General features: G+C 44.0%; 1 protein-coding gene across 1 annotated transcript in view; it reads right to left on the minus strand.

The window, feature by feature from the left end:
* The window catches only part of c25h20orf194 (chromosome 25 C20orf194 homolog), an 84,425-nt gene that overhangs the window by 18,266 nt on the left and 40,740 nt on the right, over positions 1-25,419 (minus strand). The window contains exons 21-29 of the mRNA XM_036962462.1: positions 17,356-17,502; positions 14,464-14,549; positions 14,243-14,344; positions 9,593-9,710; positions 7,433-7,521; positions 6,189-6,323; positions 3,605-3,730; positions 1,290-1,463; positions 1,104-1,190 (exon numbers count right to left, since the gene is read on the minus strand). Coding sequence (XP_036818357.1) covers positions 1,104-1,190; positions 1,290-1,463; positions 3,605-3,730; positions 6,189-6,323; positions 7,433-7,521; positions 9,593-9,710; positions 14,243-14,344; positions 14,464-14,549; positions 17,356-17,502 — 1,064 coding nt within the window. The remainder of the gene's footprint in view (positions 1-1,103; positions 1,191-1,289; positions 1,464-3,604; positions 3,731-6,188; positions 6,324-7,432; positions 7,522-9,592; positions 9,711-14,242; positions 14,345-14,463; positions 14,550-17,355; positions 17,503-25,419) is intronic.

Below are 25,419 nucleotides of genomic sequence, written 5' to 3' on the forward strand. Positions count from 1 at the left end.
AATACAATTGAGAATCTGTGGTATGACTTAAAGATCGCTGTACACCAGCGGAACCCATCCAACTTGAACTTGAAGATTGGGCAGAAATCCCAGTGGCTAGATGTGCCAAGCTTATAGAGACATACCCCAAGATACTTGCAGCTGTAATTGTTGCAAAAGGTGGCTCTACAAAGTATTGACTTGGGGGGGTGAATAGTTATGCACGCTATTTTTGGTATTATTTCATGTTTGTTTCACATTAAAACATATTTTGCATCTTCAAAGTGGTAGGCATGTTGTGTAAATCAAATGATACAAACCCCACAAAATGTTTTATTCCAGGTTGTAGGATAACAAAATAGGAAAAATGCCAAGGGGGTGAATCCTTTCACAAGCCACTGTAGATCAAATAAATATAAAACAAATAAATGGAGGGGAGAAGGAGAGAAGGAGAGGAGAGAGAGGTGGAAGAGAGGGAGAGGAGAGAAGGAGAGGAGAGAGAGGTGGAAGAGAGGGAGAGGAGAGAAGGAGAGGAGAGAGAGGTGGAAGAGAGGGAGAGGAGAGAAGGAGAGGAGAGAGAGGTGGAAGAGAGGGAGAGGAGAGAAGGAGAGGAGAGAGAGGTGGAAGAGAGGGAGAGGAGAGAAGGAGAGGAGAGAGAGGTGGAAGAGAGGGAGAGGAGAGAAGGAGAGGAGAGAGAGGTGGAAGAGAGGGAGAGGATAGAAGGAGAGGAGAGAGAGGTGGAAGAGAGGGAGAGGAGAGAAGGAGAGGAGAGAGAGGTGGAAGAGAGGGAGAGGAGAGAAGGAGAGGAGAGAGAGGTGGAAGAGAGGGAGAGGGGAAGGAGCGAGAGAGATAGAGGTGGAGAGAGGGAGAGGAGAGAAGGAGAGGAGAGAGAGGTGGAAGAGAGGGAGAGGAGAGAAGGAGAGGAGAGAGAGGTGGAAGAGAGGGAGAGGAGAGAAGGAGAGGAGAGAGAGGTGGAAGAGAGGGAGAGGAGAGAAGGAGAGGAGAGAGAGGTGGAAGAGAGGGAGAGGAGAGAAGGAGAGGAGAAATCAAGGGGAAGGAGAGAGAGGGGAAGGAGCGAGAGATAGAGGTGGAGAGAGGGAGAGGAGAAGGAGAGATCATCTTACCAGCCAGGGTAGAGCAGGTAGCGTGCTCTCATCATCTGCGCCTCAGAGAAGCTGCTCTCAGACAAAATCATCTTCACATCCTCATTCCTATAGAAGGGAATGATGCATTGTTACGCAAGGAACCAAGAGAATTACTGAAAGAGAATGAATGAGTGAGTGAGTTTAGACTTCATTAGGCTAATCTACCTGGTAACGGCTCCTCTCTCTGCCAGGATGAAGACAGCGTTGGGATTGGCTGACCGGATCAGCTGCTGTACAGTTTGGAGGAGAGGGTTCTTCTGTTCTGCTGCCAGTCCAGTGAAGACGACCGTACTCACTATACCTTGGCTGCACTGCTCCACCAGCTTCGGGAAGACAAATCTATAAGGTAGAATCAGATATACACTCAGAACGGCTACCTCACTTTAATATTATCAGTTATGGCACAGAGTGGTTTAGCTCAGAGAGTGGGGGCCCGCAGTCCCTGTTTGTGGGCCACGTCGGTGGCACTGTATTATCCTCAAAGCGGGCAACGAAGGTGTTTAGTTAGTCTGATTTTCTTTTTGTAGTCCGTAATTGCCTGTAGACACTGCCACATAAGTCTCGTGTCTGAGCTGTTGAATTACAACTCCACTTTGTCCCTATAATGACATTTCGCTTGTTTGATTGCTTGCCGATTGGTTATATTGGTTATAAGAAATGATAGCGGATTCATTTAGTTAAATAATAATTGGGTTGGAGTCTGCAAAACGGCAGCCATGCAGTACGGCGCCATCTTTTATAAATTTAAGGAATGAATCTGAGCCTCACGCTTATCACCTGTGGAAGGAGGGGCTTCCAGCGAGGAAGGTGGGGCTTCCACCTCACCTAGCCTAGGCCATAGGCCTATATGTTTTGATAAGGTTTGTATCACAACTAAAGTAGCCAAATAACTTCTTAAAAATGAAGCACATTAATCTGCTTTACAACGGAGTGTAGAGCCTAACTACATACATAAACAGCGTGTGAGTTTCAAGTTTGGGGAAGATAATGTTCACCATAGAAGCATTACATGCATAACCGCATTTGTGGCTATTTTTGATCATGGTGTTTTTCGCTAATGGAACATTTGCGCTTATAGCCTACTACCATGTGCAAATTACTGTGGTTATAATGTGAAGAAATAGCCTAATACGTTATCCACATTTTAAGCTAAACGTTCTGATCTGTTGCGTCAGCTACATTGCGGTATTTATTTATTTATTCTAGTGGTTGTATTAATTTGGGGATCTATCGCATCCCACAACTGTCCCAGACTATGTCTGGAATATTTATTTCTCGCACAGAATAGGTCAACTTTTGTACTATGGGGTATAGTAGATTGACATAGGCTAGTGCTTTTGCTGTTCATTAGGCCTACTCATCTTGTTGGCTGAGGAAAAGTAAATGTGGACAGTTCTTCCAATATCTTCAATATGCACCTCTGAATTGGATAAGGACATGTGCAGTTGCGTCCCTGATGTGTCTGTCTTCACTTGTAGCCTGTGAGAAAGACCCGATCACATGATGGAGAGCCGTGTGAGTGAAGGAGAAGAGCAGAATGCAGCACTCAGGGAGAAGGGCAGAATGCAGCACTCAGGGAGAAGGGCAGAATGCAGCACTCAGGGAGAAGGGCAGAATGCAGCACTCAGGGAGAAGGGCAGAATGCAGCACTCAGGGAGAAGGGCACAGCAGCCACTGGCCGCAAAAGTAATGTATTTTTTTTAGGGTGCATTACGGTCACAAAGGTGATGCCACCGTGAAATTCGAAGCATAATCAAGTGCCTGTCAAACTGTGACTGATGTAGTATGTACAGCGTGGCAAAAAACAAAGCAGAGCTCATGCATTTCAAGCAACTTTTTTTCCCAAATCATCATTAGAGTCCCATCATGCAGCCTTACAATGTATTAAACACCTAAACATACAGGCCAACGTCTGTAGAACAACTCAAGTTACATTAATGACTCTAAATTAAGCATCTAGGAGGACCTGTTTCTTTGTTGACCAAACAACACAGAATAGCCGCCTATTATCGTTTGGATAAAATATCCTTTCTATTTTATTAAGCTTTGTTCAATGGTATTATTTAAACTATAAACCATAAATAACGCCATGACATTCTAAGCAAATCTTGTCTGCTAAATGAACCAGTATAGCCCACAGCCATTTGGCATAGCCACATCAGGACCTAACATGAGGACAACTCAGAGTATACTATTCTGTTCTTCTGAAATAAACTACATTTCTTTATATCATGTTTATTTAGACCTGTATAAAATAAATAATGGATTTATTGTGAAGGTGTAGGATATATTAAATTGATTTTTTTTATTTTAAAAAAAGTAGATGTTTCAAAGGTCTGCATCAGTGGCTTGTAGGATAAATTATTTTATGTTAATTAACGGTCAATTACTGTGAGAACGGCAGTTATTTGCTTGACAATCACCGTCTTGATCAAATTTCCGCCACAGCCTCATGTGTGACCAGTGGAAGGTGTCCTGACCTGTGTTCCATGTATGAGCTGAGAGGGTCCACACAGGCTGTGACCGCCCCGATGGTGAAACAGGCCTGGACCACAGCATCTGGATGGGACAGGACCGCCTGGACCACGTCTAATATATCTGTACATCTAGAGATAGAGACAGAGAGATAGTCAGGGTTAAGCCATCTAGAGATAGAGAGATAGTCAGGGTTAAGCCATCTAGAGATAGAGACAGAGAGATAGTCAGGGTTAAGCCATCTAGAGATAGAGAGATAGTCAGGGTTAAGCCATCTAGAGATAGAGACAGAGAGATAGTCAGGGTTAAGCCATCTAGAGATAGAGACAGAGAGATAGTCAGGGTTAAGCCATCTAGAGATAGAGACAGAGAGATAGTCAGGGTTAAGCCATCTAGAGATAGAGACAGAGAGATAGTCAGGGTTAAGCCATCTAGAGATAGAGACAGAGAGATAGTCAGGGTTAAGCCATCTAGAGATAGAGACAGAGAGATAGTCAGGGTTAAGCCATCTAGAGATAGAGACAGAGAGATAGTCAGGGTTAAGCCATCTAGAGATAGAGACAGAGAGATAGTCAGGGTTAAGCCATCTAGAGATAGAGACAGAGAGATAGTCAGGGTTAAGCCATCTAGAGATAGAGACAGAGAGATAGTCAGGGTTAAGCCATCTAGAGATAGAGACAGAGAGATAGTCAGGGTTAAGCCATCTAGAGATAGAGACAGAGAGATAGTCAGGGTTAAGTCATCTAGAGATAGAGACAGAGAGATAGTCAGGGTTAAGCCATCTAGAGATAGAGACAGAGAGATAGTCAGGGTTAAGCCATCTAGAGATAGAGACAGAGAGATAGTCAGGGTTAAGTCATCTAGAGATAGAGACAGAGAGATAGTCAGGGTTAAGCCATCTAGAGATAGAGACAGAGAGATAGTCAGGGTTAAGCCATCTAGAGATAGATATAATCTACACAGACACAGGAAAGAGATTTAACCAGTGGATTATAAACAGAAAGATCATCAGTGACACCAGCCGCTAATGGAGGATATATCTGTCTGGTTGACTTCTGTAAGCTACATGCTACTATAATAGAACTAATGGAGGATATATCTGTCTGGTTGACTTCTGTAAGCTACATGCTACTATAACAGAACTAATGGAGGGTATATCTGTTTGGTTGACTTCTGTAAGCTACATGCTACTATAACAGAACTAATGGAGGGTATATCTGTCTGGTTGACTTCTGTAAGCTACATGCTACTATAACAGAACTAATGGAGGGTATATCTGTTTGGTTGACTTCTGTAAGCTACATGCTACTATAATAGAACTAATGGAGGATATATCTGTCTGGTTGACTTCTGTAAGCTACATGCTACTATAACATAACTAATATATCTGTCTGGTTGACTTCTGTAAACTACATGCTACTATAACAGAACTAATGGAGGGTATATCTGTCTGGTTGACTTCTGTAAGCTACATGCTACTATAACAGAACTAATGGAGGGTATATCTGTTTGGTTGACTTCTGTAAGCTACATGCTACTATAACAGAACTAATGGAGGGTATGTCTGTTTGGTTGACTTCTGTAAGCTACATGCTACTATAACAGAACTAATGGAGGGTATATCTGTTTGGTTGACTTCTGTAAGCTACATGCTACTATAACAGAACTAATGGAGGGTATGTCTGTCTGGTTGACTTCTGTAAGCTACATGCTACTATAACAGAACTAATGGAGGGTATATCTGTCTGGTTGACTTCTGTAAGCTACATGCTACTATAACAGAACTAATGGAGGGTATATCTGTCTGGTTGACTTCTGTAAGCTACATGCTACTATAACAGAACTAATGGAGGGTATATCTGTTTGGTTGACTTCTGTAAGCTACATGCTACTATAACAGAACTAATGGAGGGTATATCTGTTTGGTTGACTTCTGTAAGCTACATGCTACTATAACAGAACTAATGGAGGGTATATCTGTTTGGTTGACTTCTGTAAGCTACATGCTACTATAACAGAACTAATGGAGGGTATATCTGTCTGGTTGACTTCTGTAAGCTACATGCTACTATAACAGAACTAATGGAGGGTATATCTGTCTGGTTGACTTCTGTAAGCTACATGCTACTATAACAGAACTAATGGAGGGTATATCTGTCTGGTTGACTTCTGTAAGCTACATGCTACTATAACAGAACTAATGGAGGGTATATCTGTCTGGTTGACTTCTGTAAGCTACATGCTACTATAACAGAACTAATGGAGGGTATATCTGTCTGGTTGACTTCTGTAAGCTACATGCTACTATAACAGAACTAATGGAGGGTATATCTGTTTGGTTGACTTCTGTAAGCTACATGCTACTATAACAGAACTAATGGAGGGTATATCTGTCTGGTTGACTTCTGTAAGCTACATGCTACTATAACAGAACTAATGGAGGGTATATCTGTTTGGTTGACTTCTGTAAGCTACATGCTACTATAACAGAACTAATGGAGGGTATATCTGTCTGGTTGACTTCTGTAAGCTACATGCTACTATAATAGATGCTCTTAGAGACCGGTACACAGCTTAATGCGTACATACCCAGGAGTGAGCAGCAGTAGTCGGGGCTTCCCTCCATGTGCTCTCTGTGTCTCCAGGAAGCAGGACAGGTAGCGCTGCAAGTGGGAGGTGGAGAAACAATCACTGCAGTCTGGACCTGGACGGTAGACAACCCACCTACACACACAGGGGAAACACTACAGTTAGACACCACAGCGGGGAACACCACAGCGGGGAACACCACAGCGGGGAACACCACAGCGGGGAACACCACAGTTGGGAACACCACAGTTGGGAACACCATAGTTGGGAACACCACAGTTGGGAACACCACAGTTGGGAACACCACAGTTGGGAACACCACAGTTGGGAACACCACAGTTGGGAACACCACAGTTGGGAACACCACCGTTGGGAACACCACAGTTGGGAACACCACAGTTGGGAACACAACAGTTGGGAACACCACAGTTGGGAACACCATAGTTGGGAACACCACAGTTGGGAACACCACAGTTGGGAACACCACAGTTGGGAACACCACAGTTGGGAACACCACAGTGGGGAACACCACCGTTGGGAACACCACAGTTGGGAACACCACAGTTGGGAACACCACAGTTGGGAACACCACAGTTGGGAACACCACCGTTGGGAACACCACCGTTGGGAACACCACCGTTGGGAACACCACAGTTGGGAACACCACAGTTGGGAACACCATAGTTGGGAACACCACAGTTGGGAACACCACAGTTGGGAACACCATAGTTGGGAACACCACAGTTGGGAACACCATAGTTGGGAACACCACAGTTGGGAACACCATAGTTGGGAACACCACAGTTGGGAACACCACAGTTGGGAACACCACAGTTGGGAACACCACCGTTGGGAACACCACCGTTGGGAACACCACAGTTGGGAACACCACAGTTGGGAACACCATAGTTGGGAACACCACAGTTGGGAACACCACAGTTGGGAACACCATAGTTGGGAACACCACAGTTGGGAACACCATAGTTGGGAACACCACAGTTGGGAACACCACAGTTGGGAACACCACAGTTGGGAACACCATAGTTGGGAACACCACAGTGGGGAACACCACAGTGGGGAACACCACAGTGGGGAACACCACAGTTGGGAACACCATAGTTGGGAACACCACAGTGGGGAACACCATAGTGGGGAACACCACAGTGGGGAACACCACAGTGGGGAACACCACAGTCAGACACATACTGTACTGTGGGTCAGAGTTATAGTTCTTATTGTCTCACCTTCCTCCTTCTCTATTCAGCTGGACCAGGAAGTTAACCAGTCTGTTCTTGTGGCTGCCCGGTAGTCCAGAGATGATGGTTATAACCACCTGTTATCATACAAACACACAGGTACATCAGACTCCTGGACAATCAACAACATGTGGTAAGTAGTGGAAGCTGGGAAGACAGAATAGTAATCTGTATTAGTTACCTTGTCAACTGTCCTGTGAGAGGGTTGGTTACCTTGTCAACTGTCCTGTGAGAGGGTTGGTTACCTTGTCAACTGTCCTGTGAGAGGGTTGGTTACCTTGTCAACTGTCCTGTGAGAGGGTTGGTTACCTTGTCAGTCAGTCCTGTGAGAGGGTTGGTTACCTTGTCAACTGTCCTGTGAGAGGGTTGGTTACCTTGTCAGTCAGTCCTGTGAGAGGGTTAGTTACCTTGTCAGTCAGTCCTGTGGGAGGGTTGGTTACCTTGTCAGTCAGTCCTGTGAGAGGGTTAGTTACCTTGTCAGTCAGTCCTGTGAGAGGGTTGGTTACCTTGTCAGTCAGTCCTGTGAGAGGGTTAGTTACCTTGTCAGTCTGTCCTGTGAGAGGGTTGGTTACCTTGTCAGTCAGTCCTGTGAGAGGGTTGGTTACCTTGTCAGTCAGTCCTGTGGGAGGGTTGGTTACCTTGTCAGTCAGTCCTGTGGGAGGGTTGGTTACCTTGTCAACTGTCCTGTGGGAGGGTTGGTTACCTTGTCAACTGTCCTGTGAGAGGGTTGGTTACCTTGTCAACTGTCCTGTGAGAGGGTTGGTTACCTTGTCAGTCAGTCCTGTGAGAGGGTTAGTTACCTTGTCAGTCTGTCCTGTGAGAGGGTTGGTTACCTTGTCAGTCTGTCATGTGGGAGGGTTGGTTACCTTGTCAGTCAGTCCTGTGGGAGGGTTGGTTACCTTGTCAGTCAGTCCTGTGGGAGGGTTGGTTACCTTGTCAGTCAGTCCTGTGAGAGGGTTGGTTACTTTGTCAGTCTGTCCTGTGAGAGGGTTGGTTATCTTGTCAGTCCTGTGAGAGGGTTGGTTACCTTGTCAACTGTCCTGTGGGAGGGTTGGTTACCTTGTCAACTGTCCTGTGAGAGGGTTGGTTACCTTGTCAACTGTCCTGTGGGAGGGTTGGTTACCTTGTCAGTCAGTCCTGTGAGAGGGTTGGTTACCTTGTCAACTGTCCTGTGAGAGGGTTGGTTACCTTGTCAACTGTCCTGTGAGAGGGTTGGTTACCTTGTCAGTCTGTCCTGTGAGAGGGTTAGTTACCTTGTCAGTCCTGTGAGAGGGTTGGTTACCTTGTCAGTCAGTCCTGTGAGAGGGTTGGTTACCTTGTCAACTGTCCTGTGAGAGGGTTGGTTACCTTGTCAACTGTCCTGTGAGAGGGTTGGTTACCTTGTCAGTCTGTCCTGTGAGAGGGTTGGTTACCTTGTCAGTCCTGTGAGAGGGTTGGTTACCTTGTCAACTGTCCTGTGGGAGGGTTGGTTACCTTGTCAGTCAGTCCTGTGAGAGGGTTGGTTACCTTGTCAGTCAGTCCTGTGGGAGGGTTGGTTACCTTGTCAACTGTCCTGTGAGAGGGTTGGTTACCTTGTCAACTGTCCTGTGAGAGGGTTGGTTACCTTGTCAGTCTGTCCTGTGAGAGGGTTGGTTACCTTGTCAGTCCTGTGATAGGGTTGGTTACCTTGTCAACTGTCCTGTGGGAGGGTTGGTTACCTTGTCAACTGTCCTGTGAGAGGGTTGGTTACCTTGTCAACTGTCCTGTGGGAGGGTTGGTTACCTTGTCAACTGTCCTGTGAGAGGGTTGGTTACCTTGTCAACTGTCCTGTGGGAGGGTTGGTTACCTTGTCAACTGTCCTGTGAGAGGGTTGGTTACCTTGTCAACTGTCCTGTGGGAGGGTTAGTTACCTTGTCAGTCTGTCCTGTGGGAGGGTCAGTTACCTTGTCAGTCAGTCCTGTGAGAGGGTTGGTTACCTTGTCAGTCAGTCCTGTGAGAGGGTTGGTTACCTTGTCAACTGTCCTGTGGGAGGGTTGGTTACCTTGTCAGTCAGTCCTGTGAGAGGGTTGGTTACCTTGTCAGTCTGTCCTGTGAGAGGGTTGGTTACCTTGTCAGTCTGTCCTGTGGAAGGGTTGGCTACCTTGTCAGTCTTGTGAGAGGGTTGGTTACCTTGTCAGTCTGTCCTGCCAGAGGGTTCCTGGTGTCTGGCGTGGAGAACAGTGCCCCCAGGTGGTCATCCTGGATGGGCTCCTGACCCACACTGCTCAGAGCAAAGTGCTGCAGGAACCTGTTGGAACACAGCAGCATTAGGAAGCATGTTGTGGTGGTTCAATGGGAGAACACTTGGGCTATTGGCAGGCAGGGTGGGACATCCACACATACATACTACTGGTCAAAAGATTGAGGTCACTTAGAAATGTCCTTGTTTTTTAAAGAAAATCTAGTTTTTTTGTCCATTGAAATAACATCAAATTGATCAGAAATACAGTGTAGACATTGTTAATGTGGTAAATTACTATTGTAGCTGGAAACGGCAGATTTTTAATGGAATATGTACATAGCTGTACAGAGGCCCATTATCAGTGGTGGTGTTCCCCATTATCACTGCAGTACTTAATGCAGCTGGTGGCCACACCAGATACTGACTGTTACTTTTGATTTTGACCCCCACTTTGTTCAGGGACACATTATTCCTTTTCTGTTAGTCACATGTCTGTGGAACTTGTTCAGTTTATGTCTCAGTTGTTGAATCTTATTATGTTCATACAGATATTTACACATGTTAATTTTGCTGAAAATAAACACAGTTGACAGTGAGAGAACTTTACTTTTTTTGCTGAGTTTATATATATATATACACTGCTCAAAAAAATAAAGGGAACACTTAAACAACACAATGTAACTCCAAGTCAATCACACTTCTGTGAAATCAAACTGTCCACTTAGGAAGCAACACTGTTTGACAATACATTTCACATGCTGTTGTGCAAATGGAATAGACAACAGGTGGAAATTATAGGCAATTAGCAAGATACCCCCAATAAAGGAGTGATTCTGCAGATGGGGACCACAGATCACTTCTCAGTTCCTATGCTTCCTGGCTGATGTTTTGGTCACTTTTGAATGCTGGCGGTGCTTCCACTCTAGTGGTAGCATGAGACGGAGTCTCCAACCCACACAAGTGGCTCAGGTAGTGCAGCTCATCCAGGATGGCACATCAATGCGAGATGTGGCAAGAAGGTTTGCTGTGTCTGTCAGCGTAGTGTCCAGAGCATGGAGGCGCTACCAGGAGACAGGCCAGTACATCAGGAGACATGAAGGAGGCCGTAGGAGGGCAACAACCCAGCAGCAGGACCGCTACCTCCGCCTTTGTGCAAGGAGGAGCAGGAGGAGCACTGCCAGAGCCCTGCAAAATGACCTCCAGCAGGCCACAAATGTGCATGTGTCTGATCAAACGGTCAGAAACAGACTCCATGAGGGTGGTATGAGGGCCCGAAGTCCACAGGTGGGGGTTGTGCTTACAGCCCAACACCGTGCAGGACGTTTGGCATTTGCCAGAGAACACCGGTTTGGCGGTGGGTCAGTCATGGTGTGGGGTGGCATTTCTTTGGGGGGCCGCACAGCACTCCATGTGCTCGCCAGAGGTAGCCTGACTGCCATTAGGTGCCGAGATTAGATCCTCAGACCCCTTGTGAGACCATATGCTGGTGCTGTAGGCCCTGGGTTCCTCCTAATGCAAGACAATGCTAGACCTCATGTGGCTGGAGTGTGTCAGCAGTTCCTGCAAGAGGAAGGCATTGATGCTATGGACTGGCCCGCCCGTTCCCCAGACCTGAATCCAATTGAGCACATCTGGGACATCATGTCTCGCTCCATCCACCAACGCCACGTTGCACCACAGACTGTCCAGGAGTTGGCGGATGCTTTAGTCCAGGCCTGGGAGGAGATCCCTCAGGAGACCATCCGCCACCTCATCAGGAGCATGCCCAGGCGTTGTAGGGAGGTCATACAGGCACGTGGAGGCCACACACACTACTGAGCCTCATTTTGACTTGTTTTAAGGACATTACATCAAAGTTGGATCAGCCTGTAGTGTGGTTCAGCACTTTAATTTTGAGTGTGACTCCAAATCCAGACCTCCATGGGTTGATACATTTGATTTCCATTGATCATTTTTGTGTGATTTTGTTGTCAGCACTTTCAACTATGTAAAGAAAAAAGTATTTAATAAGAATATTTAATTCATTCAGATCTAGGATGTGTTATTTCAGTGTTCCCTTTATTTTTTTGAGCAGTGTATATCCACAGTAAAACGAGTCCTATATCAACATAACCTGAAAGACGCTCAGCAGGGAAGAAGCTACTGCTCCAAAACTGCCATAAAAAAGCCAGACTACGGTTTGCAACTGCACATGGGGACAAAGATCAGAATTTTTGGAGAAATGTCCTCTGGTCTGATGAAACAAAAATTTAACTGTTTGGCCATAATGACCATCATTATGTTTGGAGGAAAAAGGGGGAGGCTTGCAAGCCGAAGAACACCATCCCAACCGTGAAGCACAGGGGTGGCAGCATCATGTTGTGGGGGTGCTTTGTTGCAGGAGGGACTGGTGCACTTCACAAAATAGATGGCATCATGAGGTAGGAAAATTATGTGGATATATTGAAGCAACATCTCAAGACATCAGTCAGGAAGTTAAAGCTTGGTCGCAAATGGGTCTTTCAAATGAACAATGACCCCAAGCATACTTCCAAAGTTGTGGCAAAATGGCTTAAGGACAACAAAGTCAAGGTATTGTAGTGGCCATCTCAAAGCTCCGACCTCAATCCTATAGAACATTTGTGGGCAGAACTGAAAAAGCGTGTGTGAGCAAGGAGGCCTAGAAACCTGACTCAGTTACACCAGCTCTGTCAGGAGGAATGGAGGAAAAATGCCTCATAAAATGTTTTGTGGCTGGTAAAATTTGGGCACCCACCGGCCACTGCGGCTGTTAATTTCCCACCCTGCTGACAGGTGTGATACATACGGCAACAGCCTGTTGTCTTCACAAGGGGAGTAGGTACAAGTACATTTTATAGAATTTTTTATTTAACCTTTATTTAACGTTAATAACCAATTCTTATTTACAATGACGGCCTACCCTGGCCAAACCCTTCTCTAACCCGAACGACACTGGGCCAATTGTGTGCCACCCTATGTGACTCCCGTTGTGATACAGCCCAGGATCAAACCAAGGTCTGTAGTGACGCCTCTAGCATTGCGATGCAGTGCCTTAGACCGCGGCGCCACTCGGGAGCCTACATGTCCTGTTCTGGTAGCTGGGACTATGAGGCCTTCAGGCTGCCTCTATGTGGTAGGTAGTGTATCCTAGGTAGTGTATCCTAGGTAGTGTATACTAGGTAATGTATTCTAGGTAGTGTATACTAGGTAATGCATACTAGGTAATGCATACTAGGTAATGTATACTAGGTAATGCACACTAGGTAGTGTATACTAGGTAGTGTATACTAGGTAATGTATACTAGGTAGTGTATACTAGGTAGTGTATACTAGGTAGTGTATACTAGGTAGTGCATACTAGGTAATGTATACTAGGTAGTGTATACTAGGTAGTGTATACTAGGTAGTGTATACTAGATAATGTATACTAGGCAGTGTATACTAGGTAGTGTATACTAGGTAGTGTATACTAGGTAATGTATACTAGGTAGTGTATACTAGGTAGTGTATACTAGGTAGTGTATACTAGGTAGTGTATACATACATCTCCTGTTCTGGTAGTTGGGAGTATGAGGCCTTCAGGCTGCCTCTATGTGATAGGTAGTGTATCCAAGGTAGTGTATACTAGGTAGTGTATACTAGGTAATGTATACTAGGTAGTGTATACTAGGTAGTGTATACTAGGTAATGTATACTAGGTAGTGTATACTAGGTAGTGTATACTAGGTAATGTATTCTAGGTAGTGTATACTAGGTAGTGTATACTAGGTAATGTATTCTAGGTAGTGTATACTAGGTAGTGTATACTAGGTAATGTATACTAGGCAGTGTATACTAGGTAGTGTATACTAGGTAGTGTATACTAGGTAGTGTATACATACATCTCCTGTTCTGGTAGTTGGGAGTATGAGGCCTTCAGGCTGCCTCTATGTGGTAGGTAGTGTATCCTAGGTAGTGTATACTAGGTAATGTATTCTAGGTAGTGTATACTAGGTAGTGTATACTAGGTAGTGTATACTAGGTAGTGTATACTAGGTAGTGTATACATACATCTCCTGTTCTGGTAGCTGGGAGTATGAGGCCTTCAGGCTGCCTCTATGTGATAGGTAGTGTATCCTAGGTAGTGTATACTAGGTAGTGTATACTAGGTAATGTATACTAGGTAGTGTATACTAGGTAGTGTATACTAGGTAATGTATACTAGGTAGTGTATACTAGGTAATGTATTCTAGGTAGTGTATACTAGGTAGTGTATACTAGGTAATGTATTCTAGGTAGTGTATACTAGGTAGTGTATACTAGGTAATGTATACTAGGCAGTGTATACTAGGTAGTGTATACTAGGTAGTGTATACTAGGTAGTGTATACATACATCTCCTGTTCTGGTAGCTGGGAGTATGAGGCCTTCAGGCTGCCTCTATGTGATAGGTAGTGTATACTAGGTAGTGTATACTAGGTAGTGTATACTAGGTAATGTATACTAGGTAGTGTATACTAGGTAGTGTATACTAGGTAATGTATTCTAGGTAGTGTATACTAGGTAGTGTATACTAGGTAGTGTATACTAGGTAGTGTATACTAGGTAGTGTATACATACATCTCCTGTTCTGGTAGCTGGGAGTATGAGGCCTTCAGGCTGCCTCTGCGTTTGGCCACAGGGGGGGCGTGGCAGTCATGCAACCACTGCAGTCTGGAGTGCCTTGAGGGACAACATGGATCAACAACATTACTCCTAATATTGACATTTCTGACAGATCAAAGTCAGATCACTTTACGTAGAAGTCGTAGAGTAAGTGCCAGTTCGTTACTGTGACTCACATGTTCCTCTGTTCCCAGGTCAGCTGTTCTCTGTCCACCAGCTGCAGAGAGAGTCCAGAGTCTGACCCCTGCCACACTGGTAACACCTGCAACAACAATACAACACCTAAACAACCACAATCACAATACAACACGAACAACCACAATACAACACCTAAACAACCACAATACAACACAACCACAATACAACACCTAAACAACCACAATACAACACAACCACAATACAACACTTAAACAACCACAATACAACACAACCACAATACAACCACAATACAACACTTAAACAACCACAATACAACACCTAAACAACCACAATACAACACAACCACAATACAACCACAATACAACACTTAAACAACCACAATACAGCACAACCACAATACAACCACAATACAACACCTAAACAACCCCAATACAACACATAAACAACCACAATACAACACATAAACAACCACAATACAACACCTAAACAACCCCAATACAACCACAATACAACACCTAAACAACCCCAATACAACACCTAAACAACCACAATACAACACATAAACAACCACAATACAACACAACCACAATACAACACATAAACAACCACAATACAACACCTAAACAACCACACTACAACACAACACAACACATAAACAACCACAATACAACACATAAACAACCACACTACAACACATAAACAACCACAATACAACACAACCACAATACAACCACAATACAACACCTAAACAACCCCAATACAACACATAAACAACCACAATACAACACATAAACAACCACAATACAACACATAAACAACCACAATACAACACAACCACAATACAACACATAAATAACCACAATACAACACAACCACAATACAACACATAAACAACCACAATACAACACCTAAACAACCACAATACAACACAACACAACACATAAACAACCACAATACAACACATAAACAACCACAATACAACACATAAACAACCACAATACAACCACCATACAACACCTAAACAACCACCATACAACACAACCACAATACAACCACAATACAACACATAAACAACCACAATACAACACATAAACAACCACAATACAACCACAATACAACACCTAAACAACCACAATACAACACAACCACAATACAACACCTAAACAACCACAATACAACACAACCACAATACAACACATAAACAACCACAATACAACACCTAAACAACCACAATACAACCACAATACAACACATAAACAACAACAATACAACACAACCTCAATACAACAGATAAACAACCACAATACAACATAAACAACCACAATACAACATAAACAACCACAATATAATAGATAAACAAACACAATACAACACAACCACAATACAACAGATAAACAACCACAATACAACATAAACAACCACAATACAACATAAACAACCACAATACAACACATAAACAACCATAATACAACAGATAAACAACCACAATACAATACAACCACAATACAACATAAACAACCACAATACAACATAAACAACCACAATACAACATAAACAACCACAATACAACAGATAAACAACCACAATACAACACATAAACAACCACAATACAACAGATAAACAACCATAATACAACAGATAAACAACCACAATACAATACAACCACAATACAACATAAACAACCACAATACAACAGATAAACAACCACAATACAACATAAACAACCACAATACAACACCTAAACAACCGCAATACAACACAACCACAATACAACAAACAACCACAATACAACACCTAAACAACCACAATACAACACAACCACAATACAACACATAAACAACAACAATACAACACAACCTCAATACAACAAACAACCACAAAACAACATAAACAACCACAATACAACATAAACAACCACAATACAACATAAACAACTACAATACAACACATAAACAACTACAATACAACAGATAAACAACCACAATACAGCATATAAACAGCTACAGCTCCCTGTTAGTAGAAGGCTCTGTGACTGACTGGCCTGTTAGTAGAAGGCTCTGTGACTGACTGGCCTGTTAGTAGAAGGCTCTGTGACTGACTGGCCTGTGAGTAGAAGGCTGTGTGACTGACTGGCCTGTTAGTAGAAGGCTCTGTGACTGACTGGCCTGTTAGTAGAAGGCTCTGTGACTGACTGGCCTGTTAGTAGAAGGCTCTGTGACTGACTGGCCTGTTAGTAGAAGGCTCTGTGACTGACTGGCCTGTGAGTAGAAGGCTCTGTGACTGACTGGCCTGTTAGTAGAAGGCTCTGTGACTGACTGGCCTGTTAGTAGAAGGCTCTGTGACTGACTGGCCTGTGAGTAGAAGGCTCTGTGACTGACTGGCCTGTTAGTAGAAGGCTCTGTGATTGACTGGCCTGTTAGTAGAAGGCTCTGTGACTGACTGGCCTGTTAGTAGAAGGCTCTGTGACTGACTGGCCTGTTAGTAGAAGGCTCTGTGACTGACTGGCCTGTTAGTAGAAGGCTCTGTGACTGACTGGCCTGTGAGTAGAAGGCTCTGTGACTGACTGGCCTGTTAGTAGAAGGCTCTGTGACTGACTGACTGGCCTGTTAGTAGAAGGTTCTGTGACTGACTGGCCTGTGAGTAGAAGGCTCTGTGACTGACTGGCCTGTTAGTAGAAGGCTCTGTGACTGACTGGCCTGTTAGTAGAAGGCTCTGTGACTGACTGGCCTGTTAGTAGAAGGCTCTGTGACTGACTGGCCTGTTAGTAGAAGGCTCTGTGACTGACTGGCCTGTTAGTAGAAGGCTCTGTGACTGACTGACCTGTGAGTAGAAGGTTCTGTGACTGACATGTTAGTAGAAGGTTCTGTGACTGACTGACCTGTTAGTAGAAGGTTCTTTGACTGACTGACCTGTGAGTAGAAGGCTCGGTGACTCTGTGAGCGTGGCTGGAGGCTGAAGACCAAACAGTGGTCGTCACTGTGGAGAGGGAAGGGCAGGTGGGACAGCAGAGCAGCTTCATACTGTACAAACAGAGCTGCCACCACGCTCGACGAGTCCTGGCGGACACAGACAGCAGACACAGAGATATGGGGGACAGTGGTGGAATGTATAACAACCCCACAGACAGAAAAGGCACAGTAACAATAACAGAACCATGGTTGGTCCGACACAGCAACCTATTCTCACACAACACCCACACACACACACACACACACACACTATGCTGCTGCTGCTACTCTGTTCTTTATTTTAATCTTATTATTATCTATCCTGACGCCTAGTCTCTTTACCCTGCCGTCATGTACATATCTACCTCAACATATCTGCATATCTACCTTATTATTATCTATCCTGACGCCTAGTCTCTTTACCCTGCCGTCATGTACATATCTACCTCAAATACCTTATTATTATCTATCCTGATGTCTAGTCACTTTACCCTGCCTTCATGTACATATCTACCTCAAATACCTTATTATTATCTATCCTGATGCCTAGTCACTTTACCCTGCCTTCATGTACATATCTACCTCTAATACCTTATTATTATCTATCCTGATGCCTAGTCTCTTTACCCTGCCTTCATGTACATATCTACCTCAAATACCTTATTATTATCTATCCTGATGTCTAGTCACTTTACCCTGCCTTCATGTACATATCTACCTCAAATACCTTATTATTATCTATCCTGATGCCTAGTCACTTTACCCTGCCTTCATGTACATATCTACCTCAATACCTTATTATTATCTATCCTGATGTCTAGTCACTTTACCCTGCCTTCATGTACATATCTACCTCAAATACCTTATTATTATCTATCCTGATGTCTAGTCTCTTTACCCTGCCTTCATGTACATATCTACCTCAAATACCTCATTATTATCTATCATGATGTCTAGTCTCTTTACCCTGCCTTCATGTACATATCTACCTCTAATACCTTATTATTATCTATCCTGATGTCTAGTCTCTTTACCCTGCCTTCATGTACATATCTACCTCAAATACCTCATTATTATCTATCATGATGTCTAGTCTCTTTACCCTGCCTTCGTGGACATATCTACCTCAAATACCTTATTATTATCTATCCTGATGTCTAGTCACTTTACCCTGCCTTCATGGACATATCTACCTCAAATACCTTATTATTATCTATCCTGATGCCTAGTCACTTTACCCTGCCTTCATGTACATATCTACCTCAAATACCTTATTATTATCTATCCTGATGCCTAGTCACTTTACCCTGCCTTCATGTACATATCTACCTCAATACCTTATTATTATCTATCCTGATGTCTAGTCACTTTACCCTGCCTTCATGTACATATCTACCTCAAATACCTTATTATTATCTATCCTGATGTCTAGTCACTTTACCCTGCCTTCATGTACATATCTACCTCAAATACCTTATTATTATCTATCCTGATGTCTAGTCACTTTACCCTGCCTTCATGTACATATCTACCTCTAATACCTTATTATTATCTATCATGATGTCTAGTCTCTTTACCCTGCCTTCATGTACATATCTACCTCTAATACCTTATTATTATCTATCCTGATGTCTACTTTTATGACGATGTTGCCGCTTGTTATAGACCACCTTCAGCACTCAGCGGAGTCCTGGACACCTTATGTGAATTGATTGCCCCCCATCTATCATCAGAGTTCGTACTGTTAGGTGACCTAAACTGGGATATGCTTAACACCCCGGCCGTCCTACAATCTAAGATAGATCAATCTCACACAAATTATCAAGGAACCTACCAGGTACCACCCTAAATCCGTAACCATGGGCACCCTAATAGATATCACCCTGACCAACTTGCCCTCTAAATACACCTCTGCTGTCTTCAACCAGGATCCCAGCGATCACTGACTCATTGCCTCCGCCCGTTATGGGTCCGCAGTCAAACGACCACCCCTCATCACTGTCAAAAGCTCCCTAAAACACTTCTGCGAGCAGGCCTTTCTAATCGACCTGGCCGGGTATCCTGGAAGGATATTGACCTCATCCCGTCAGTAGAGGATGCCTGGTTGCTCTTTAAAAGGGCTTTCCTCACCATCTTAAATAAGCATGCTCCTTTCAAAAAATGTAGAACTAAAAACAGATATAGACCTTGGTTCACTCCAGACCTGACTGCCCTTGACCAGCACAAAAACATCCTATGCGTACTGCACTAGCATCAATTAGACCCCACGATATGAAACTTTTCAGGTAAGTCAGGAACCAATATACACAGTCAGTTAGGAAAGCTAAGGCTAGCTTTTTAAACAGAAATTTGCATCCTGCAACACTAATTCCAAAAAGTTTTCGGGCAGTGTAAAGTCCATGGAGAACAAGAGCACCTCCTCCCAGCTGCCCACTGCACTGAGGCTAGGAAACACTGTCACCACTAATCGAGAATTTCAAGGAGGACTTCTATACGGCTGGCCATGCTTTCCACCTGGCTACCCCAACCCCCCCTCCCCGCTTCTCCTTCACCCAAATCCAGACAGCTGATGTCCTGATAGAGCTGCCAAATCTGGATCCCTACAAATCAGCTGGACTAGACAATCTGGACTTTCTTTTCCTAAAACCATCCGTCGCCAATTGTTGCAACCCCTATTACTAGCCTGTTCAACCTCGCTATCGAATCGTCGGAGATTCCTAAAGACTGGAAAGCTGCCGCGGTCGTCCCCCTCTTCAAAGAGGGAGACACTCTAGACCTAGCTTTGCTTTATCTTGGCCAGGTCGCAGTTGTAAATGAGAACTTGTTCTCAACTGGCCTACCTGGTTAAATAAAGGTAAAATATATATATTTCTATATATTTTTTAATTCTATTTATTATGAATCCCCATTACTTCCTGCCAAGGCAGCAGTTACTCTTCCTGGGGTTTATTACGGATCCCCATTTCTTCCTGCCAAGGCAGCAGCTACTCTTCCTGGGGTTTATTATGGATCCCCATTAGTTCCTGCCAAGGCACCAGCTACTCTTCCTGGGGTTTATTATGGATCCCCATTAGTTCCTGCCAAGGCAGCAGCTACTCTTCCTTGGGTTTATTATGGATCCCCATTAGTTCCTGCCTAGGCAGCAGCTACTCTTCCTGGGGTTTATTATGGATCCCCATTAGTTCCTGCCAAGGCAGCAGCTACTCTTCCTGGGGTTTATTATGGATCCCCATTAGTTCCTGCCAAGGCAGCAGCTACTCTTCCTGGGGTTTATTATGGATCCCCATTAGTTCCTGCCAAGGCAGCAGCTACTGCTCATGGGGTTCAGCAATATTAAGGCAGTTTACACATTTCTTAAAACACTACAATACAGTCACAAATTGCATAACAGACTGTGTGCCCTCAGGCCCCTACTCCACCACTACCACATATCTACAGTACTAAATCCATGTGTACGTGTGTGTATAGTGCATATGTTATCGTGTGTGTGTGTGTCTGTGCCTATTTTTGTGTTTCTTCACAGTCCCGCTGTTCCATAAGGTGTTTTTTAAATCTAATGTCTTTGAAATCAATTTTTCAAAATAGAATGACATTTTATTAGTCACATGCGCCGAATACAACAGGTGTAGAACTTACAGCGAAATGCTGAATACAACAGTGAAATGTTGACTTACGATCCCCTAACCAACAATTCCGTTAAAAAAAAGAAAGAATAAGAAGTAAAAGTTAGTCGAGATAATTGAGGTAATATGTACATGTAGGTAGAGTTATTAAAGTGACTATGCATAGATGATAACAACAGAGAGTAGCAGCAGTGTAAAATGGGGGGGGGGGGGGGGGGGGTAATAGTCTGGGTAGCCATTTGATTAGATGTTCAGGAGTCTTATGGCTTGGGGGTAGAAGCTGTTTAGAAGCCTCATGGACCTAGACTTGGCGCTCCAGTACCGCTTTCCATGCAGTAGTAGAGAGAACAGTCTATGACTAGGGTGGCTCGAGTCTTTGACAGTTTTTAGGGCCTTCCTCTGACACCGCCTGGTGTAGAGATCCTGGATGTCAGAAAGCTTTGTCCCAATGATGCACTGGACCGTACGCACTACCCTCTGTATGGCCTTGCGGTCGGAGGCCGAGCAGTTGCCATACCAGGCAGTAATGCAACCAATGCTCTCGATGGCGCAGCTGTAGAACCTTTTGAGGATCTGAGGACCCATGCCAAATCTTTTCAGTCTCCTGAGGGGGAATATGTTTTGTCGTGCCCTCTTCACGACTGTCTTGGTGTGCTTGGACCATGTTAGTTTGTTGGTGATGTGGACACCAAGAAACTTGAAGCTCTCAACCTGCTCCACTACAGCACCGTCAATGAGAATGGGGGGCGCAAATGCAAATGAATTACTTAAAAATCATACAATGTTATTTTCTGGATTTTTGTTTTAGATTCCGTCTCTCACAGTTGAAGTGTACCTATGATAAAAATTACAGACCTCTACATGCTTTGTAAGTAGGAAAACCTGCAAAATGGGCAGTGTATCAAATACTTGTTCTCCCCACTGTACGTGCTCGTAGTTTGTCTATTTTATTATCCATTGATTGTACACTGGCTAATAGGACCGATGGTAAAGGTAGATTACCCTCTCGGCGACGGATCCTTACAAGGCACCCGGACCGTCATCCACAATTTCTCCGTATTTTGCTCCTGTGAATAACGGGGATGAGGGCATTGTCGGTTGTCTGTAATAAATCCTTCCCATCCAACTCGTTGAAGAAGAAGAATTCCTCCAGTATGAGGTGAGTAATCGCTGTCCTGATATCAAGAAGCTCTTTTCAGTCATAAGACACGGTGGCAGAAACATTATGTACACAATAAGTTACAAATAACGCAAAAAAACATGCACAAATGGTTACGGGATCGTAAAACGGCGGCCATCTCCTTCGGCGCCATTATCTATGTGAGCGGCTCTCCTCTAGTAAAAACTGCTGGATGGAAACCTGGTTGGCTAAAGTGAGCGGCTCTCCTGTAGTCAATGTAGCCTACCAATCAGTGAGACCCATTCATTTGGCTACTGGTGTTCCTAGGCTTTTTGGCTATTATCTGCAGATAAATTACGAAAGCATTTGATGAATGTGGCCTCCTGATGTGGTTTAAGCATGGTTGTGGATGTAGAACTTTCGATTTTGGTGTTTTTCTGTTGAAAAATAGTGATTTTGAGAGTATGCGAGCGGAGTTGACCAGTCAGAATTCCCGCTCATATCGCGCTGGCGCTCAACGTCCTTTCCAACCTCTCCCCTAAAAACCTCTCCTTGCTCACAGGATAAAAAACTGCAGCTCCAAATTCGCTTCATTCATTCAAATAATTGAACCAACACCAATCTATTATTGGGACTACCTGGACCTACCATGTGGTCTTGAAGTATTGAAACCAAACCAATTTTAAAAGGTGACTGTAAAGAAGCGCTTATTTGAAACAGGCTACATGTCATATTAAACAGCATATTAACACTAAATAGGTCAGGAGCCAGACAGGAAGCCTAATGTATTATTCAGGCTGTTATTCCACAAAGGAATACATTGTGAAGCATTTGTGAGAGCGACGCAACAGACTGGTAGGGACATAAAGCGCTCAGCATTTAAACAACATTTTGTTGTATTAAATCATTATAGTCTAGAAATTGCACATATAGGTTGTGATTTACTTAGAATAAAATACAAATTAAACAAAATTGCCTTGTTTGGCTCAGTCTACAGTGCCCTTGAATTCATTTTTAGAAACACGAGTTTGGCCAGAGACTGGATTCATGCGATGGTACCTGGAGAGCAGGGCAGAAAGAGGAAAACACCCTCTTGGCGCTTGCAGAGCCACTGGGGATGCTAAACACCTTTCAGGCCACTCTTGCCAGGCTGGGCAGGGCTGCAGAGGTGTTTTTCTATGGGTAGGCCGAAAGGTTTTTAGGCAAAATAATCGTATCAAAACAGAAAGCTCCTTGAAAGAGGTAATATGTCAGGCCTACTGGGCCAAAATCTATTGTATAGATAATAGAACTTTTAAGATATCTGGTTTTTAGTTTATAAATACTTTGCAACAATGACACACTTAGTTATCTGTTAGCACATGTACATAGTGAGTACTCCATCATGAGTCTTTAGTTGTAGACATTACATCACCACACTCCCTGTCTTGCTCTTGGTCCTCTCCCCTTCATTTAGAACCTCTGTGTTTAATCCGTTTCTTGATGAACATATCTATCCAACTCCATGACAGTAGCTAAAGCAAGGGCCTATAGCAGCACCCAAGAAGGCTACAAATGCATGCTGGGCTAAGCATGGCCTGAGCTCACTGTGCATTTTGGATGGAATCAAGGCATCAGAATGTACCAGAGGCATCGGAATGTACCAGAGGCATCGGAATGTACCAGAGGCATTAGAATGTACCAGAGGCATTAGAATGTACCAGAGGCATCGGAATGTACCAGAGGCATGGAAATGTACCAGAGGCATTAGAATGTACCAGAAACATCGGAATGTACCAGAGGCATCGGAATGTACCAGAAACATTGGAATGTACCCGCGACATTAGAATGTACCAGAAACATCGGAATGTACCAGAGGCATCAGAATGTACCAGAAACATTGGAATGTACCAGAGGCATCGGAATGTACCAGAAACATCGGAATGTACCAGAGGCATCGGAATGTACCAGAGGCATGGAAATGTACCAAAAGGCATCAGAATGTACCAGAGGCATCGGAATGTACCAGAGGCATCAGAATGTACCAGAGGCATCAGAATGTACCAGAGGCATCAGAATGTACCAGAGGCATCAGAATGTACCTGAGGCAACTAAAACAGGCCCCAACCCAGGCCCCAACCCATCCAGTGGCTGGATGGAATCAAGTAATCAGAATGTACCAGAGGCATCAGAATGTATCAGAGGCATTAGAATGTACCAGAGGCATTAGAATGTACCAGAAGCATTGGAATGTACCAGAGGCATTATAATGTACCAGAGGCATTAGAATGTACCAGACGCATTGGAATGTACCAGAGGCTTTAGGATGTACCAGAAGCATTGGAATGTACCAGAGGCATTAGAATGTACCAGAAACATTGGAATGTACCCGCGACATTAGAATGTACCAGAAACATCGGAATGTACCAGAGGCATCAGAATGTACCAGAGGCATCGGAATGTACCAGAGGCATCAGAATGTACCAGAGGCATCAGAATGTACCAGAGGCATCAGAATGTACCAGAGGCATCAGAATGTACCTGAGGCAACTAAAACAGGCCCCAACCCAGGCCCCAACCCATCCAGTGGCTGGATGGAATCAAGTAATCAGAATGTACCAGAGGCATCAGAATGTATCAGAGGCATTAGAATGTACCAGAGGCATTAGAATGTACCAGAAGCATTGGAATGTACCAGAGGCATTATAATGTACCAGAGGCATTAGAATGTACCAGACGCATTGGAATGTACCAGAGGCTTTAGGATGTACCAGAAGCATTGGAATGTACCAGAGGCATTAGAATGTACCAGAAACATTGGAATGTACCCGCGACATTAGAATGTACCAGAAACATCGGAATGTACCAGAGGCATCAGAATGTACCAGAGGCATCAGAATGTACCAGAAACATTGGAATGTACCAGAAACATTGGAATGTACCAGAGGCTTTAGAATGTACCAGAGGCATCATAATGTATCAGAGGCATTAGAATGTACCAGAGGCATCAGAATGTACCAGAGGCATCAGAATGTACCAGAAACATTGGAATGTACCAGAAACATTGGAATGTACCAGAGGCTTTAGAATGTACCAGAGGCATCATAATGTATCAGAGGCATTAGAATGTACCAGAGGCTTTAGGATGTACCAGAGGCAACTAAAATAGGCCCCAACCCAGGGACACGTGGCTGGCTACTCCGTGTACTTGTGGAAAACACTTTCGGCATGTGACAAATAACATTTGATTTGTTCCCAGGGCCCTGGTCAACAGTAGTGCACTATAGGGAACAGGGTGCCCTC

The sequence above is a fragment of the Oncorhynchus mykiss genome, chromosome 25, assembly GCF_013265735.2.
Source record: "Oncorhynchus mykiss isolate Arlee chromosome 25, USDA_OmykA_1.1, whole genome shotgun sequence".
NCBI lineage: Eukaryota > Metazoa > Chordata > Actinopteri > Salmoniformes > Salmonidae > Oncorhynchus > Oncorhynchus mykiss.